At 37.6% G+C, this 18273-nt stretch overlaps 3 protein-coding genes across 7 annotated transcripts; 2 read left to right on the forward strand and 1 right to left on the reverse strand.

The window, feature by feature from the left end:
• Positions 1–466: 466 nt before the first annotated feature.
• Positions 467–9809, forward strand: LOC137942201 (long chain acyl-CoA synthetase 8). Of its 5 annotated transcripts, none has more exons than XM_068787900.1 (12): positions 468–615; positions 1562–2167; positions 2648–2728; positions 5485–5754; positions 6512–6643; positions 6737–6910; positions 7053–7282; positions 7498–7615; positions 8306–8437; positions 8515–8649; positions 8737–8943; positions 9409–9809. In XM_068787900.1, the coding sequence occupies exons 2-12, from the start codon at positions 1619–1621 to the stop codon at positions 9574–9576; spliced, it is 2196 nt and encodes a 731-aa protein (XP_068644001.1). In that variant the 5' UTR covers positions 468–615; positions 1562–1618; the 3' UTR covers positions 9577–9809. The 5 variants fall into 5 exon arrangements, with proteins under 5 accessions (XP_068644006.1, XP_068644001.1, XP_068644005.1 ...); XM_068787904.1 differs by having other exon boundaries at positions 1562–2164; XM_068787901.1 differs by having other exon boundaries at positions 1585–2167.
• A 197-nt stretch (positions 9810–10006) lies between these two features.
• LOC137942203 (uncharacterized) lies at positions 10007–12197 on the reverse strand. The gene is made up of 6 exons (XM_068787907.1): positions 11834–12197; positions 11543–11688; positions 11136–11304; positions 10931–11029; positions 10348–10430; positions 10007–10239 (listed from the first exon to the last, which is right to left on the reverse strand). The coding sequence occupies exons 1-6, from the start codon at positions 12170–12172 to the stop codon at positions 10119–10121; spliced, it is 957 nt and encodes a 318-aa protein (XP_068644008.1). The 5' UTR covers positions 12173–12197; the 3' UTR covers positions 10007–10118.
• Positions 12198–12277: 80 nt separating this feature from the next.
• LOC137942202 (ribulose-1,5 bisphosphate carboxylase/oxygenase large subunit N-methyltransferase, chloroplastic) lies at positions 12278–17636 on the forward strand. The gene is made up of 12 exons (XM_068787906.1): positions 12278–12827; positions 13563–13726; positions 13942–14025; positions 14482–14539; positions 14717–14770; positions 14903–14974; positions 15356–15436; positions 15532–15704; positions 15898–16000; positions 16583–16714; positions 17098–17220; positions 17360–17636. Exons 1-12 carry the CDS (start codon positions 12474–12476, stop codon positions 17444–17446), a joined length of 1485 nt encoding a protein of 494 aa, XP_068644007.1. The 5' UTR covers positions 12278–12473; the 3' UTR covers positions 17447–17636.
• The last annotated feature ends 637 nt before the right edge of the window (positions 17637–18273 follow it).

The following is an 18273-nucleotide window of genomic DNA, read 5'->3' on the forward strand; positions in this document are numbered from 1 at the left end:
TTTGTAATATAAAATAACAAAACCAGTTATGTTTGCAAGTGTACTATCAGTCCGTATCTGTAAGTAGGCACATAACATATGTATGATGCATGCATGTGTATGCCTAGGTAGTTTTTATACATCTTTTATCTATGCCCCATGTGTGCCCGTGAATATGGCCTGCCAGCCCTCTCCCCGCCTTAAAAACGGAATCAAATTCCCGAGGCAATAAAGGAATGTCATTTGGAAACCTTGGGGAAGTCCGAAAACTCGGGGGGCGTGCCACCTGCCCTGCTTTGAGAACAGAAAACACAAGAATTGCGATAGCCTAGAAACTACCTGGGAGACCCTCACGTGCTGCGAATCAGCTATCAGCTGCCACTGACACTCTGGAAGCCGCTCAGGTGAGACGTGGCCCGCTCCCTTGATCGCAGCAAGCACACATTCCACGGCGCACTAATAAATTGGAATAACTGATTACATCATTAAATCGTAATACTTGGGATATCAACGCTACCATCCACGATCCTCCGCTCTCTAGTCTTTTCCAGTTTCCTTCTACTAATGAAGGGCCTTGGACTGGTGTCGGCTCCATCATCAGGGAAACTGCTACTCTGCTAGTTTTTCTCGCGGAAGGTAAAATTCTTTGGAGTTTCGACTGGAAGCTCGTTAACTCTGTTTTCCATGACGTTATTCTGCTTGTCTATAAGATCATCTTAATATCGGATGGATGTAATATGCGTCAATTGGACTCGGTGTTAGGTCGTAAGAAGCTTCTACTCTGTGGTGTTCCTTTTTTTTTTTCGTTTTTGCGATGGAAGCTGAGGCTGGCATGGGTGGCACATGGACAAATTTAGGTGCATGAGCCCCAGCGGCAGAGCTCTGGATCGTGAAAATTAGAGGACTCATTCTTTTCTATTAGTTTCTGGATCGTGCTCTTCTCGTGATGTGCATCCAGTATCTTGAACTAAATTATTTAGTTTAGTTTTTTTTCTTAGCTGAAACTTGGAATGATGAATATGAAATTAGGTCTTTCTTGAACTGCAGGATCGAAGGCTTCTTGCTTGTATGTCTCTGTCTGCTGAATTACATTTTTGACAATCAAGATGACTTGATGAGTCCTGTTAGTATACATGTCGTGATTCTGTGTTTTTTCCTCTATCAAGAGCAGAAACTTTGCCAGTACTCTGCCGCACATTCTATTGTATTTTTTTATTTAGAGATCGGACAACGAGAGCTGGATTGAAAATCTCAAAGATTGTAATCCTGTATGCTAATTTTTTTACCTTGCCATTTGAAATTTTTACAGAATAAGCATTCATCTTTGCCTACTCACTGTTGATCTCTTGAATTTTTTATTTGTTCAAGCACCGCAAAAAAAAAGAAATAGGTATGCATGGTGATAGCTGGTGTCGTTTTGATAGTAAATGATACTTTATATGACACATAATAAGCAGATTTTCTACTTCATTTTGTTCTTTGTGCTTTTACCTGGTCTTCTTGAGTCTATATGATTTATGCTTTGTTCATGTGTAGATATTTTTAGCATGACCATGAAATTATGTCTTGATACTGATTTCAGACTTCTACTTGGTGGACATTTAGTATGAAGTGGTAAGATATCTGGCAAGTATTCACGATGGGAGATACTGGAGAAGGCCAAGTAGAATCTCCACTTCTGCAGCGTGCAAATGAAATTTACTCTTTGGTAAGAGAAAACAATGGGTTACCTGGAACTACTGCTGCACTTGTTCTTGGTCTTATTCTGCCATTGTTATTTTCATTACTCTTGGTCAAGAAAAAGGCAAAACAAAGAGGAAAACAAGTATTAGATGTTGGTGGGGAATCTGGCTTTACCTTGCAAAGCCGGAGGTTTCCCACCTTGATTCAATGTCCTTGGGAGGGTGCTTCAACTATGGCAGCTCTTTTTGAGCAAGCTTGCAGAAAGCATGTTAAGGATCGATGTCTTGGGTCCCGAAAGCTTATAAATAGAGAAGTAATCACGGCTGGGGATGGTAGGAAATTTGAGAAGCTACACTTTGGGGATTATGAGTGGCAAACATATGGAGAGACATTTGATCGTGCTTGCAGTTTTGCATCGGGGCTTACCAGATTGGGTCATGCTACCAATGGTCGAGCTGCAATCTTTGCTGAGACAAGGCCGGAATGGTTAATTGCTTTTCAGGTGGTCTTCATGGCTTCTGTCATCTTTTTTTTTTTTTTTTTTTTTTTTTTTTCGCCTTTTAACCTTTAAGAAGTTCATTTTCACTTTTCTTCCTTCAAAGGTACCACCCTTAATAAAATATTTTTCCAAGACATTGAATTTAATAAAATATATTAAAGAAAAATTAACAAAAGATTCTACCATGGCTTCACTATCTCAATGCAAAACATGTTGTACATGTTTATGTACCAAGATGTTATGATTGGCAAATGTTTGAAGCCAGTATAGCTCTTCTTTTATCAACTTGGAAGTAGGTGTATGGTGATTCATCCATGGATGAAATGGTCAAATACAGATAAGCTATATTGGTTTCTTTAAGGTTAATTTTTATGTATTGTATCTGAAGTATATATATCTATGCAGTCTCTCTCTCAATATATCTCTGCAAGTCTCTGTTTGTGTACTTGGTTTTCTCCTAAATAATGCATTCATGGCTGATGACAGGGATGTTTCCGCCAAAATATCACAGTTGTGACCATCTATGCTTCCCTTGGCGAGGATGCGCTTATCCATTCACTTAATGAGGTCAGCTTTTTTTTCTTTTTAAATGCATCACTAGTAGACATGTTTGAAATTTGATGCTCTGTCAAAGCTTGTTTTCGATACAAGTGTGTTTTCAAGTTTTCATTATGTTTTCACTCAACATATACATCTTCTCTTCAGCAGTATTTAGTATTTTTGTTTTTTTGTGGAGAGAGTGAAGATTTTTTAAGGGAAGTGCTGTTTTTTCTTTTTCTTATCCATTCATTGTCCTCTCTGCATTCACTCTCTCTCTTCATCTTCATGTCAAATTCTAGTAATATTCTCTTTTAGCCATTAATTACTTACTTGATCCAACCATCAAAATTTGTCAGCTGATTTGATAGGGGTCAGCATAATTTTCTGTTGGCATCAGTTTAGGGCGTCATGAACTGTTTTATCGAATTTTCAGTTGTGGAGAATTTAACATAATTTTCTAATGGCATCAGTTTAGGGCACCAAGAACTGTTTTAGCAATTTTTCAGTTGGAGAGAATTTTTTGTTATATTTTCACCATTTTTCCTGGAAAATGATATATGGATATATGCTATTGTCTCTTACTTGGAGAGACATACTCTTGGATATTAATGTAAAGAAATGGAATCTTGAATTCTTGAATTCCTGGGCTGCTCTAATAATTGTAAAAGACAGGTTTCAACATTTTCTTTCGTGATTTTGGTATTTTTCTTTAGATGTCACATTTTGATGGGATCGGTTTAATATTTTTTTAAGGCATTTCTAATAAAAAGAGTTGCCTATAATAACGGAACCTTTTGCACTTTATTTGGTAATAATTAGTTAGGCCAGGGAGAAATTTCTCCCTGCTTGCACAACCCAGCTGATTGGTCTGGGTTAGCTGCTTCATTGGTTGAACCAATCGAGTCAGTGGTGTTTTGAATGATTTCCAGGTTTTATCTCTCTTTGATTTGGGTAGGGGCTAGGATTCGGTTCAACCACCCTGTTCGGTTTGGGTTTTGTAACACTTGTATTAGCATAAACAATGCTTACTTCATCTATGTTTATTTTATTAGTGGGAATAGTCTCACACTGGTCCAGGTTTGGAAAACCTATGGTTATTAGTTCAAAAACGGTTTTCTAAGTGTGGGTGTTCAGTTTTTGATGGACATAGATTAAATTTAACATGGTTTCAGGGTAGTGCATGTTTTTTTGTTAGGCCTAGTCTGTGCCTCATTTAAGTTGATTATGTTTCATGCCATCATCTGTATAGTCCTAGATGTGAGGGAGGGTGTTTTGAAGAATCCTATAGTTATTTGTGCGGAAATGTCTCTTAACTTTTGCTAGTTATTTTGGAGTGGACCTGGACCTAGTTTTAATACTTGTAAAAGTACTTGCCAATCTCAAAGATATGCAGTCATATTATTCATACTGAATGAACCCATCAACCCAACTGAGCCATGAATAACAAGATTCTTGAATAATCTTGGTGTTTGTGTGGGGTGCAACTTTGTAGGAGGGTTAGGCTCAGAACCAGAACACAATGATTGAATATTATGGAAGCTAGTATTTAAGAAGACCTGATATGAATAGAATTGTATCAAACTAATTAAGAGAACTACTTGTGAGCATTGGTTGTTGTTGTTGCCTTGTCCTCCATGTTAGATACAAATTCTTTGTGAAGTTGGGTCCAAGGCCCATCCCGAAATGACTAGTCGAGAAAGGAAATTTCATTCTCAACTAATAGACCCAAGATCTTTACACTTACTAATCCATATGAGACTTTTTTTTACAACTTAACTTCATGTGTAGGCCCTCTTTTATGGCTTTACACACAAACAGTTTGGGTGGAGGCCCACATATAAGCACCAGTTTTGATGTCATGTGACGTAATGTTAAGAGACACCCACGTGTGTAGGGGTAGCATGACTCGTAAAAAAGGAGAACTTTTATAGAGATGGCATAGAATTGTAATTATGAAAGTTAATGTATGTCCTCTTATATCTTTTTCCTTTTGAAGCATGTAGCCCTAAGGGCATTGTAATGATTTAAACACTTTTACACAATTATATATATAGTCTCAAGGCATGGGGTAGAGCATTCAAGCCTCTTTTTCTTGGCTCAAATTTGTCCATACACCTCTCTCTTTTCCTCTTCTTTTTCTCCCTTGGTTTCTTCTCTTCTCTCTCCCAAGAGCTAGAATTTCTCTCTTCTCTCTTTCTCTTGAGATCTCTTGTGTTTATGTCTCGTCCCTAGAAATCAACAGGGTCCATGGCCTATCCCAAAATGACTAGACATGTAAGGAACCTACTTCCCTAATTAATTAACCAAAGATCTTTATACTCACTAATCAATGTGGGATTATTCTTTAACATTCTCAATGGATGAGATTGGAACATCGAAGGCTTTAGGGAAGGTCTGACGTGAGTGGCATGAAATTGTGCATTGGACATTAAGTAAAGAAAAAATAATTATTGTGCTACTTTTTTTGCATTAAAAAAGCACACTACTGTTTGTCTATTCAAATATTACACGACCCATCAAGTTTGGTGCATATTCTCCTGTGAACATAAGTAACTATGGGCAGAAAATAGTTTTAATGTAATGCTTTTTGTATCTAGATAGTTATGACATTTTATTCAGCTTTTGGAGCCCATGCATATTAAACACTGTTAGACTGAGATTATTTTCGTTACAAGCATTGCAAATATATCTCTGATTGTAAATATTCTCAATGTTGCATTTTTTCCCTTTTTCTATTGATTATGGCCATTCTTTTAATGTTCTTTAACATGTGTATCTTGCAGACTGAAGTAACAACCTTGATATGTGACTCAAAGCTACTAAAAAAAATTGCTGCAATTTGCAGTAGTTTGGAAACCATAAAACATGTTGTGTACTTCGAAGATGATGGGATTACAGTTGATTCAAATATCTGCAGTGGTATGAACTGGACTATATCATCCTTTACAGATGTTGAAAGGCTTGGAAAAGAGAATCCAGCAGTACCTAGACTTCCTGCCAATGATGATATTGCTGTCATTATGTATACAAGCGGTAGTACTGGATTACCTAAGGTCTGATTTTCTTGCTTCTTTCTACTTTTCTTGTAGCTCAATTTGGGATAATTCTGTTTCATATTAAAGAAGAGAAGTGAACAAGGAGTTCTAACAGTAGGACTTTATCCCTTTTACAGAAACTAATTGCTAGCCATTCTCTGAGAAGTTAACAAGGAATTTTAACCAGGAGTTCTAACCAGAAATCTCTCTCTCATACAAGTGCAGTGCTTTTTACATTTGACTATTCTCTGGGTTATGTGTAGAATGAACACCAGTGTCCCACTTTTGGTCAGAGATTAATTTCTGTGTGATGAAAGCAATTCAGTAAATTTTGCTCCCAGATTATCATTCTCTGTATAGATGTTATGGCATCTGGTATATTATGTTTAGTCTGTGCCATTTGAAATGTGGTTGGTTCCATTTACTTTCATGCGGGTCTATCAGTGGAGAAGTATGTGGAAGAGCATGTGGAAGTGAGCCAAGAAAGGGGATGCCTTTTATTGTGACAACTGATTTTTAATAAAGAAGTTATATAAGACATATGGTTCCATCATTAAGTATTCCTGATTAATTACTTTAGATCATATCGTGGTAACGGCAAGGCATAGTTGTGCAGCTGTATCCGAAGAATATTCTGAAACCCAGGAAGAGAGTTAATCTTTTATCTTTTGTATAATTAATAACATTCTTTATAAAAAATTCTATGCTCTCTTTCTTTCTGTCTGTCTCTCCTTCTCCCTTCAGCTCTTGTTCTTAAGTTAGCTTAATAATGTAGGGAGTAATGATGACTCATGGAAACATTGTGGCTACTGCTGCTGGAGTGATTACAATCATCCCTAATCTGGGAAAGAATGATTCTTATTTAGCATACTTGCCTCTTGCTCATATTTTTGAACTTGCTGCTGAGGTATGTGTGATCACTGCAAAATCTTTTTTTACTTGAGTTTTGATTGTTTCAAAACCTTACTGATCAGTTAAAATACATATTGTCCATATCCAGATTGTGATGTTGTCTTCAGGTACTGCAATAGGTTATGGTTCTGCGCTAACTTTAACTGATACTTCAAATAAAATCAAGAAAGGGACACAAGGTGATGCTACTGTGTTGAAGCCAACCCTTATGACCTCAGTCCCGGCTATTTTAGATCGTATTCGAGATGGAGTGTGGAAAAAGGTTGACTAGCTATTCTTTGTTATTGGGCCAATTTTAGTTTTACTTTGTCAATATCTTGCACTTATTGGCTTCATAAAATATTCCTTATTGCTTTGTTAAGATATTTGTATTGCAAAGCTGAATAGTTTCTTTAATGCTTTAGGTTGAGGAAACGGGTGGATTAGCCAAGACGCTCTTCAATATTGGATATAAACGTCGACTTGCCGCTGTTGAGGGAAGTTGGCTTGGGGCTTGGGGGCTAGAAAAATTTTTCTGGGATCTCCTTGTTTTTAGAAAGATACGTTCTTTTCTAGGGGGCAATATTAGATTCATGCTTTGTGGTGGAGCTCCTCTATCTGGTGATACACAAAGATTCATCAACATATGCATGGGGTATGAATAAATGCTAGTAATGTTTCTTGTTTCAGATATATGAATATGCAGGGTCTTTGATTTATGATAACATAATGTAGGCTTTGTGCATCTCTCTCATCCTACTCCTATAGTGGTGTAGGATGAGCTGTCCGGAGCAACCAATTTTTTTTTAAAAAAATAATTATATATGCTTCAATACATTCTTTTGACGGTCACTTTGCTCCTCATTTTAGGGCCCCAATAGGTCAGGGTTATGGGTTGACTGAGACGTGTGCTGGAGGAGCTTTTTCTGAAGCAGATGACTTGACTGTGGGTCGTGTGGGCCCACCTCTTCCTTGTTGCTATGTCAAGGTTTTGTTTTTCCACATGAGCTACTTTCTTGAATCTGGTTCTATTTTATTTTGACAAATGAGAGAATTTTACTGAGAGAAGATGAAGAACAACAGTCAGCTCCCACAAATTAGGAGAAATGCCAAAAGAGACAGAAAAGAGAGAAAATGTTCACTTGAACAACTATTGATTTTAGCCATCGGGTGACCTGCTGTCTAACAATCAAGAGGCCATTGCTTTGGAGTGCTAGCAGCTAACATGCATGTACATGAAGTGATTAACATACAAATTAAGAGGAGAGTTTGAAACTCACCTGCTGTATTTTCATTCAGCACTAGGACTAATGATATTACTTGGTCCTTAGGGTGCTTAATGATCTCCATTGTTGCATGTGAAAAGAAAAAAAAAACACTGTGGAGGAAATGTTTCACTAGCTGGACTTGCGGTAGGTTACATCAAACACAGCAATTACTTCCTCTTAATTGTTTTTTGAGAAAGGGCGTGATTTCATTAAGTCCAAAGGCGAGCAGTAGATAGGCAATTGCTTTCTCTAGTCGTTGATTATCACGCTGCATTACATTGATATGTTTTGTAATTTTTTTGGTAAGCTATTACTGTTCTGTAAACTAGTACTGTTATCTACTGCTATATCCAAGTAAAAGAAACATAATCCATTCTTAATGGTTTGCATAAATATGTTTGCTTTTACAGCTTGTCTCTTGGGAAGAAGGAGGATATCTGACGTCTGATAAACCAATGCCTCGAGGTGAAGTTGTAGTAGGTGGATTCAATGTAACACGGGGTTATTTTAAAAACGAGGCAAAAACAAATGAGGTCTACAAAGTGAGTTGTCTAACTTTACTTTTTATGAAGGCACCTTCATCACGTATAGTTTATATATTATTTAATGCATCCTACAGGTAGATGAGAGAGGAATAAGATGGTTTTATACTGGTGACATTGGGCAATTTCACCATGATGGATGCCTTGAAATCATAGATAGGAAAAAGGATATTGTGAAACTTCAACACGGAGAATACATCTCCCTTGGGAAGGTGGTTGAATCTGCTCCTGGTGTTCCTTGACATAGGATGGTATGTTAATTAGCTTTAGAGATAGCTGAGCTGTTATCTGTCTAACAGGTTGAGGCAGCTCTTGCATCAAGCAACTACGTGGACAATGTCATGGTCTATGCTGATCCATTACATAGTTATTGTGTGGCCTTGGTGGTTCCTGTATTCAAGGCTATTGAAAGCTGGGCCCACAGTAATGGTATTGAGTACAAAGATGTCGCTGATCTGTGTGAGAAAAATGAGACTCTTCATGAAGTCCAGCAATCCCTTTTAAAGGTTAGTACAGGAGCCGGATTTCGTTTACAGTTCTTTTATATAATGTGAAGTAGAAAGTTGATAGGAGGTCATAACATTTATCCAAGGGCCAGTCACATCTTAACCAAAATTCTGGAGAGACTTTTACTTCTGCACATGCATAGCTCAACCTGGAATTTTATGTTTTCCGTTTTTTTCCTTAGGATCTTTCTTAGATCCTAGCGGATTTACTTGATCGAAGGCACTGAAATTGTAGATTAGTTAAGAGATTTGGTCACAGAGAGTTTGCGCTCCGTTGAAGAAAGTAGTTTTACTGGATATTTGACAGGTCTTTCTTGTTAATTGTTGTCACACGTGCTCATACAATTGTGTGTGAGTGTGGAGAGGAATCGTAATCGTAAAAAGTTTCCAGCTCCGTTTCTGTGCAAGGATTTCATGAACTCAGATATGTTGTATTCACAAGGGAAATCTCTTTGCATTGTGCAGGCAGCAAAAGTAGCAAAGCTGGACAAATTTGAAACTCCAGCTAAGATTAAGTTAATGTCAGATCCGTGGACACCAGAATCTGGTTTTGTTACTGCCGCCCTCAAGTTAAAGAGGGAGCAACTGAAAACAAAATTCAAAGATGAGCTCAGAATGTTGTACCAGAGCTGATCTAGACGTCTCTTTCATATGTGTATCTATGCGCCGGATTAGATATTTAGAGCATTAACTATCATTTTGGTTGTTAATTCTCGAATCACTTGCTGGAGCAGCGCTTTTTTCTGTAATTCTGGTTTTGAGTGCAAGGTTCTTGTTTTATGGTGTCCTCACGTGGACACCTTTTTTGGACCTATAGTAAGCCCTTTTGATTGGAAATAAAATTGTGCGTGGACCTCAGACATGAACCTTGATCTGCATGTTCAAGTGGTTTTAGTTTTTCATCTTTAATATAGCCAACAGCACTTTGTAACTAGTGCAAGGATAGCCATTCTTGCGCGTTCAGGTTATACTTGGCTCCGCGTTACACTCCACAAGCTTTTCCGGGGCACTGAATCCACTAGTCGGAATTGAGTTCTAGTAGTGGGAACTCTGGTTTTACTTGTGGTTAAAAAAGACATTAGTAGATGCATCAACAAATATCTTTCGACCCCCATAAGCAAATAAAAAATGGAGGCTTCTTTGTACAACTAAACAAATTTGAAAGTCTGAAAAATTCAGTCATTTTCATCTGTAATGGAAGAAGTGGAAAGAGGTGGTCTCAGTATAAGATACAAAGCAGGCCCAAGATACGGGATTAGTGATAACGGCAAAAGCCAAGAGCCTCCTCTTTCATACCTGCAAAGGGAAAAAGCTGCTTGAATTGATGTGTTTTTATGACAAAAGGCAGATATCACTCAGAATTCCAATTCTCTTCAGGTTAAAAAAATAATGCAGAGATCTCACCATTTCCTTGCGGTCATATCATTGTAGACCCAAAATGCACAAAATGCTGACAAGAGAGAGAAATCAAGGCATGTGACGTGGATCTGCACAGGTCGAACGATGACAAGTAAATACCTCGAGTATGGCTGAGACAGTTACAATCAGACATTAATGATGCTTGTAGATTGTTTTCTGGCAAAAACATCCAGATAGATCAGTTATTTGTATGTTCCCAGCTTACTAGATTAAACCTTTACATTCCCGGGTTTTAGTCGGTTTTTAAGTTCTTCTGTCCGAGATTGCAGAATGCTTATAGATTCTTGCAGTAAATATAGTAGACACTCTAGTCTCAAACACATTTTCAGGGTCCTATTAGTCCCCCATGTAGAACTGGTTTGACTTCTAACTCTATGTCATCCCATTCCTTCCAGGAAGGTTTGATTGGGGCGGTTTTAATCTACATTACCAGTTTGGTATCATATTTACAGGTCACTGAAAGCAATACTGCAATTCGGCTAAACTAGATGACTTGCTCTGGTGTGAAGGCTTGAGAAACAATGAGTTGTCTATAAAACATCAGCACTTAGCATCATTAAGCACTTACAAACTTGCTCTCTCTGAAGTACTGATAGAACTCTTTCCATACATCACCACTGGCTAGACCGGCATATGTGATAGTGGCCAAACCTGCAGCAAGCACCACCTAGTATGCAACAGAGATACAAATGATTTCATGCTAAGCCTGCAATAAATAAGGCTGTATTTTCATGTAATGAAAAACAAATATTTGACCATTGCTAGTTCCATACCGCAGCAGTAACTTTTGATTCGAGGATTTTCAGGGGCCAACTATCAAGTTCAGATTCCTTCACAGCCGGCGGAGGAGGCCTCCAGAGAACAAAATAAGGAATAAGAGCATATGCACCGCCAAAACATGAGAGCACAAGGAATGGCCAAACAGGAATTTTGCTCTTCGAGCTGCACTTCAATTATGACATTGTTAGATTTTCACTTCAGTTAACGTTTTTCATTTAAAGAGACGGATCATTTTATGATTGTATTTCAATCATTTTTTTTTTAATATGAATGCAAATAGTGGATATCATCTGAAGGGGGGTTTCCCCTCTTGATTGAGATGATGATAAAAAACTGAGAGCGATAAGATTTTCATTTCAGAAGCAGCTGATGGAGGCTAAAATGTCATGCGTTTACTCACCTTCTACCACTTGGTATTAGTAGCATGCTATAGATTATCGGCCAGAGACCCATGATGTACCAGAGAGAAACGAGCACTTCATTCATATGAAACCCATCATCGCCCTTGAGATTTAAGAGCTTTTGCAAGAAATAGGCGTCCTGTGTCTGGAAGTTTACAATATTTATTATCAAACAGAATCTTAATGTACATCAGTGATCAGAAAAAAAATATTGTCTAAAGGAGGAAGTAAGTAGCTGACAGAATTTCAGATACAACAAAACCTTGGTATTGTTTAACATTAATGCTTACCGGTGTCTGGTTCGGCGCGAGCAAAAAGACGTAATACATTAGTCCAGCCCACAAGCCAAAAATCAAAATCGAGGTTGGCCAATCCCATTCATTTCCACTACCATTCAGCTTGTCAGAGTCCAAGTTTTCCGAATTCTGCTTGTTAAATGAACTGTAACAGACATGGAGCAAAAAATTCCTCTCCGCAGGGAACGTTGAAATAGGGAAAATGGAAGGCTTGAAACGACTTCTCGGATTCAGCTCTTTCGGCGTTCCGCGGAATGTAGCCTTCGGGTATAGGGCTTTGGCCGGTGAGAGAAACGGAGAATGGCAGGCCAGAAGGTTCGCAATGGATGGCATTTTGCCGAAAGTGGGAGCTGTCCCGCTGGGGGTCAAGATAGATCATTTAAATGGATAACAATACAAAAAATCCGATGATATTTTGCAAAATCATTGTGGGCATAATGGTACAATCACTGGGTTGCTGGGAGCTACAAGTTCTTGGCTACTGAATCCTTGATTTCCTATATAGTTACCCTTACCGCCAAATGAAAACTTACTGCTCTTTGTTTTATTTTTATCATATTTCTCTCCAATTTAAAATCTCGCTCTCTCAGATAAGGCTTGGACTTCGAAGCTCCCTTGTCTCTCCTGGAGAGCTATGGCGGAAGCCTCTAAAATCCTTTGTACTTCTCTTATACCTCGTTTCCCCCAGAACCCATCTCAGAATCACAGACCGTCCTGCCCTTCGCTAATTTATCGTCCAATCCATATAAGGTGTTCAGCATCCACTAGAGTCGCGGTGAACAGAATAATTCCTTGGGGCTGTGAGATAGATTCCCTTGAAAACGCATCAGCTTTGGAGAGGTGGTTATCAGAATCAGGACTACCGCCTCAGAAAATGGCAATAGAGAAGGTCGAGGTTGGGGAGAGAGGACTCGTTGCTCTCAAGAATATAAGGAAGGGGGAGAAGTTGCTTTTCGTTCCTCCCCCTCTTGTAATCACGGCCGATTCGGTAATTTTCATAATTCTTCATTTTCATCTTATCAGGACTGTCATAGACTTTTTTTTTGTTCGTTCAATGTACTTCATTACCTTTTTCTTCAGTAAGCCTAGTGCTTAATAACTTGCATCAGCTTTCTGTTCAGAAATTGAGATGGTACATTGTAGCACTTTATTACGTTTGGCAATCTTTCATTTGGTTTACGAATGGAATGCTCGCTGTTCTCAAAAGTTTTCTTTGTACAGCTTGAAAATGTTGGTCGTATGCGGAATTTGGTGTACTGACGTGTTATCCTCCTGTTCAATGTGTTAAGATGACTGGACTCTGTTTTGTTGTCCGACGATATAGTTTCCTTGCTCTATATTATGACCACAGGCTCTCTCCGTTTGGTGCCTCAGAGAATTCTTCTTAAGGATACCCAACATGGTGTTACAAGTGCTAAGAATTTTTCACTTATATGTTTATTGGTCTGCTCACCTTTTTGGTGCCAAATTTCATTTTTAAGGTCTCCTTTCCCGGTTTCACAATGCTCCAAAGAAAGTGATGGGATGCCTTTTGGTTCTGTTCTGTTTCCTTATAAATAGTATTTTGGTAATGTACTGACTTTGGTTTTCTATGAACTGAAGTTTTAACTAATGCATTTGTCAAGACCAAAGTTCTGAAAAGCATTCAGGGACTAAGAAAAATTAACTATCTAGAGACGTAATTCAAAACCAATGTTCTAATCTAGATCACAATGAATATTAGGAGTGGACATGTCCGGAAGCAGGTGCCGTGTTAAAGGGAAACTCTGTTCCAGACTGGCCTCTGCTTGCAACTTATCTCATCTCTGAAGCCAATGCCAGAGACTCTTCCAGATGGAAGAACTACATCTCAGCCTTACCTCGGCAACCATATTCACTTTTATACTGGTAGAGTACTTTCAAACTTTACATTTGCTAAAATGTTGGAGTTCTAAAAGATGAGTTGAATTATAGAACCTATAATATTTAAACTTTTAATGCTGGTTTATTCTATTTTTATTAAAACTAAACATTAATGTTTAAACTTTTAATGTGGTTTTATTCTCTTTTGCTTAAAACTCTACTCTCAGATTTTCCTCTACAGCCTTTATAAATGATTGCAGGTCTCAATCAGAACTGGACATGTATTTGGTAGCATCTCAGATAAAGGAAAGGGCCATTCAAAGGATTACCGATGTCACCGGAACGTAGGCTACTTTATATGCTTCTAAATTCTACGTTGAGTGTTTGCTTCATCTTTGAGGAATGATACAGCACATGGTTTGAATTATAAACTGCATCTTGCACACCTAATCTTGTTTCAAAATAGACGTGTTTTCTTTGCTACATAGGCTTTGCATGACTGTCTAAGGCCCAAATGTTGTTGATCTAGAACCACATTAAACATGTTGTCTAAGTGCAAACTTATTTAGTGATTTATTTTGCTACTGTGTCACTTGAGAGTGAGTACATGAAAATGGTGCAAAGTTGTCTAATGAATAAGATTACTTGCTACACAGTCCTATCCATATTGTACATGCTCTGTTTGTTTCATATTAGGATTTTTTACATCTCTGTTTCAGTTGAAACTTCCTCTCATGGGATTCTTTGTTTTACATGTGATTCAGTGTCATTCACTGACATATTTCCTCAAATTATGGCAGATTCAAAGACTTACAGCTTAGAATATTTTCCAAGTATCCTAATTTGTTTCCTGAAGAGGTAAATGAGCTTGACAAACCCCATTATTAACAATAATAAATTATTTTCTAATATGTTTCCTATAATCCTTTTAATTGGTAAGCTTTGATGGTGTCTTTATGGTTTAAGACTCTTATTACATGCATATATAAAATGTTGCCTCCTCTTTATTGTGATTTCACACACTTAAAATTTCAGGTATTCAACATTGACACATTCAAATGGTCATTTGGGATTCTATTCTCACGCCTAGTAAGTAAACGTACTTAGTCTATGTATTGTGTCCCAATTTTGTGACATTTGATTTCTATTCACAACATTGCAGTCTTCAGAGGATGTTTATGGGAAAATTGATTAGTCATTAGTTGCTTTTTCTGATTACAGGTTCGGTTACCTTCAATGGGAGAAAAAGTTGCCTTAGTCCCTTTGGCAGACATGCTTAATCATAGCTCTGAGGTAAACAGCACTGCTGATTGTTGAACAAAAAAGAATATTAACAACAATGGTTTAGTCCAATATTTCTACAAGGGCATAAACTACCATATATACTTTAGACATGCAGATACATTTACAGTATATATGCATATAAAAAACATGATATATTATTTTCTGTGGAATTGGGTCATCAAATACTAACAGTATGATAAAAAAACTATTAAGTGGTCTAATGTTTCTCAAATTAACCTTATTTCTTCTTGGTTGCTAATTCATTTTTGCTATGTTCAGTATGCATGTACCTATTTTTGTGGTTTTACCCATGCCTGGATCTTGGTGAAGAAAAGTTGAGCTATGCTTTTATGTGATTATAAGAGAAGTATTGGGTTGTGGATTTTCTAGGTTGAGACCTTTCTGGACTATGACAAGGCTTCAGAAGGGATTGTCTTTACAACTGATCGGTCTTACCAGCCAGGTGAGCAGGTAAACAAATCTGTGGTTTTGCCATTGATTGACTGCAAAGTCCTCTTATGACTTAGTAGACCTATCCATCAACTTACAATTGAACTGCTCGACAGGTTTTCATTTCATATGGCAAGAAATCAAGTGGGGAGTTGCTGCTTTCCTATGGGTTTGTTCCAAAGGAGGGAGCCAACCCAAATGATTCGGCTGAGCTGGTATTGTCCCTTAAGAAGTCGGATAAATGCTATAGGGAGAAGAGAGAGGCTCTACTTAAGCACGGTTTATCTACGTGAGTAATTGTTGTCGATTTGCATTGGACTGAATGTTTACTGGTTCATGTTAAAGAAAATGTTGTCGATTTGCATTAGACTGATTGTTTACTGGTTCATTCTAAAGAAAAACCCGAATTAAGCATCTCTTTGGTCCTTGAAAGTTTATATTTCATTTGATTCTCTTGCTTACAGTTGATACTCTTTTAGCAGGTCTCAGCGGTTTCCTTTGCACATAACTGGCTGGCCACTGGAGCTGATGGCTTTTGCATACCTTGTAGTTAGTCCTCCAGACATGGGCAGATACTTTGGAGAAGTTTGTGTTCTCAACCTCCTCAGTAATGTGGTTGTGTAATTCCTTATTCAGAGAAGTATTGGAATTTGATTCCAAATGTCCAATTTCTGGAATTTGAAATCACATGCATATAAATATTAACCCCAAAACTTCTAGACATTAGGTTTGACTTTAGGCTCAGAAACTTTTACCTGAAGTAATTTCAACTCAACCTTGAGAAAGTCATTCGCAATGACATTCCTTGGATGCACAACCACCATCAGTATGATATCAACTTCCGAATACTGGTGGTGAAATTGTCACAATCTGGCTTGTCAGTTTGAGAATTCTTTAACAGACGGGCCTTATTCAATCTCCTCGTGTCGACGACCATAGCCATTTGAGTTTACTGGTTCAATAGAAACTGTCGGATGGCTAGGTGACGTGATTGATGAGGTAGTTATATTGAAGCCCATTTATGGTAGAATGTAAGTTAGTTTTTGCATTCATCATCTGGACGACTGCCTTCAGAATTTTTATCTGCCGTTGGTCTAAGTGAGATCTATTTCTTTGCATGAATATCTACCTCAGCTTGCTTCACTTATTTTCAAAATTGTGCTCCAGATGGCTGCTGCATCATCAAATAAATCTACCTCTAAGAAAGACTGCAGATATCCAGAGATTGAAGAGCAGGCACTTCAATGCATCTTAGACTGCTGTGAAGCAAGCATTTCAAAATACACCAAGTTTCTGGATGTAAGAATTTTTTCAGCTACTTCTATAACATAAAACATTTGACCATCTAATTTATCGTACATGTTCATTAAAATTAAAGGTTATTTATTCATCCCCTGTAAAATCAGGGAAATTGCTGCTTATCCCCTTACAATTTTGAATTATGAATATTGCATACACACTCCCTAGTCTCTTTCCCTTTAGTAACTTCTAAATTTTTTTGAAAAAAGACAGGAATGCCCTTGTAATATTTTTCCACATTTCATATAATATAGACTTGTGAGTGTCACTGTGGTCCTCAAGGAACCCTCATGTACTACTCTTTCATTGAACTCAAATGTTACCCTTTATCTAATTTCTAATTTTATTTTATTTTTTGTTGGGTTTCGAACATGTGTGATCAGGAAGTTGGGTACCTTGATTTAGGTGTGACTTCTCCTAAGCAAGTAAACCGTAAACTGCTTTTGAGACAATTAGCAATTGATCTTTGTACTAGTGAACGGAGAATCCTATTTCGCTCTCAATATGTAAGTTTTGCATCATTTTAAATTTTTTCTTCAATTTGCAAATATATTCTTATGGTATTTAGAAAGAATCAAAAAATCCTGTCTTGTCTATCTGATCTTCATTGCTAGTTTCTTCTAACTACAATTTTTTGGGCTGTAGATACTGCGAAGGAGGTTGAGGGATATGAGGACTGGTGAATTAAGAGCACTCAAAATATTGGATGGATTCAGGAAACTTTTCAAATAGAACTTTTGGTGTTTCATAATCGAGTTTGATTTACTTCATTCCATAAAAATTATACCTTCTAACCCATCATCATGTGTAAGTAAATTCTACCATATACTTTCCTCATTGCTGGTCTTTGTTAGTTTTTATTCTGAACTTATCTGGAGGCAATTGTTTGAGTTCATGTACTTAGCTTACAAACAGACCAAGATGAACATCAGCAGTGACCAGAATGGATACCTAAACACAAAATAAAACTATGAAATAGGAATAGGGAATATGAACATGAATATGATCTTCAGATGAGCAACGGTACATTTTTGTCTGACTCAAAGTTCAGAATTGACTTGGATTCATGAGAAATGTTACAGGAAACATGTAATAAGCAATAAAAATATGAATTAATATCCAAATATAGTTTTCTTAAATACCACATTTTCTTCATTTCATATCTCTCCAAAATTTAAGATTTTGAGTTGCTGGCAAGAAATATCCTCATTGGAAAAGGGGACTCTTAATGGCCAAAATAGTGCACCATTGGATCATAGTAATGCCTCACTAAGAGTCAGACCACAGATGGAATGCCCTTCATTGGAAAGGGACCTCACTAGCAACCATGGCGAGCCTTGGTTCTTAATGTGCGTTTCAGAGTGTTTTTACCATTTACTCGTTTGTTTCCATGGCTTTTGCTGGTGTCTCCTTCGTTTCTTAGCCATCCAAGTCATTTTCTGGTGTTGCCTTCATAGGATTTGCGTCACCGGCTTTGAGGAAGAAGCTTCGTCCCTCGCTCTCTCTGGTTTGTTAGCCAAATGCTTGTTCAATTCTTGATGCGGAAAGCTTGTCTATCA

This window comes from Aristolochia californica, unplaced genomic scaffold (assembly GCF_029961685.1).
Source record: "Aristolochia californica isolate CCGP_79_NKW_82.1479 unplaced genomic scaffold, dmAriCali1.0.hap1 SCAF_9, whole genome shotgun sequence".
In the NCBI taxonomy this organism is placed as follows: domain Eukaryota; kingdom Viridiplantae; phylum Streptophyta; class Magnoliopsida; order Piperales; family Aristolochiaceae; genus Aristolochia; species Aristolochia californica.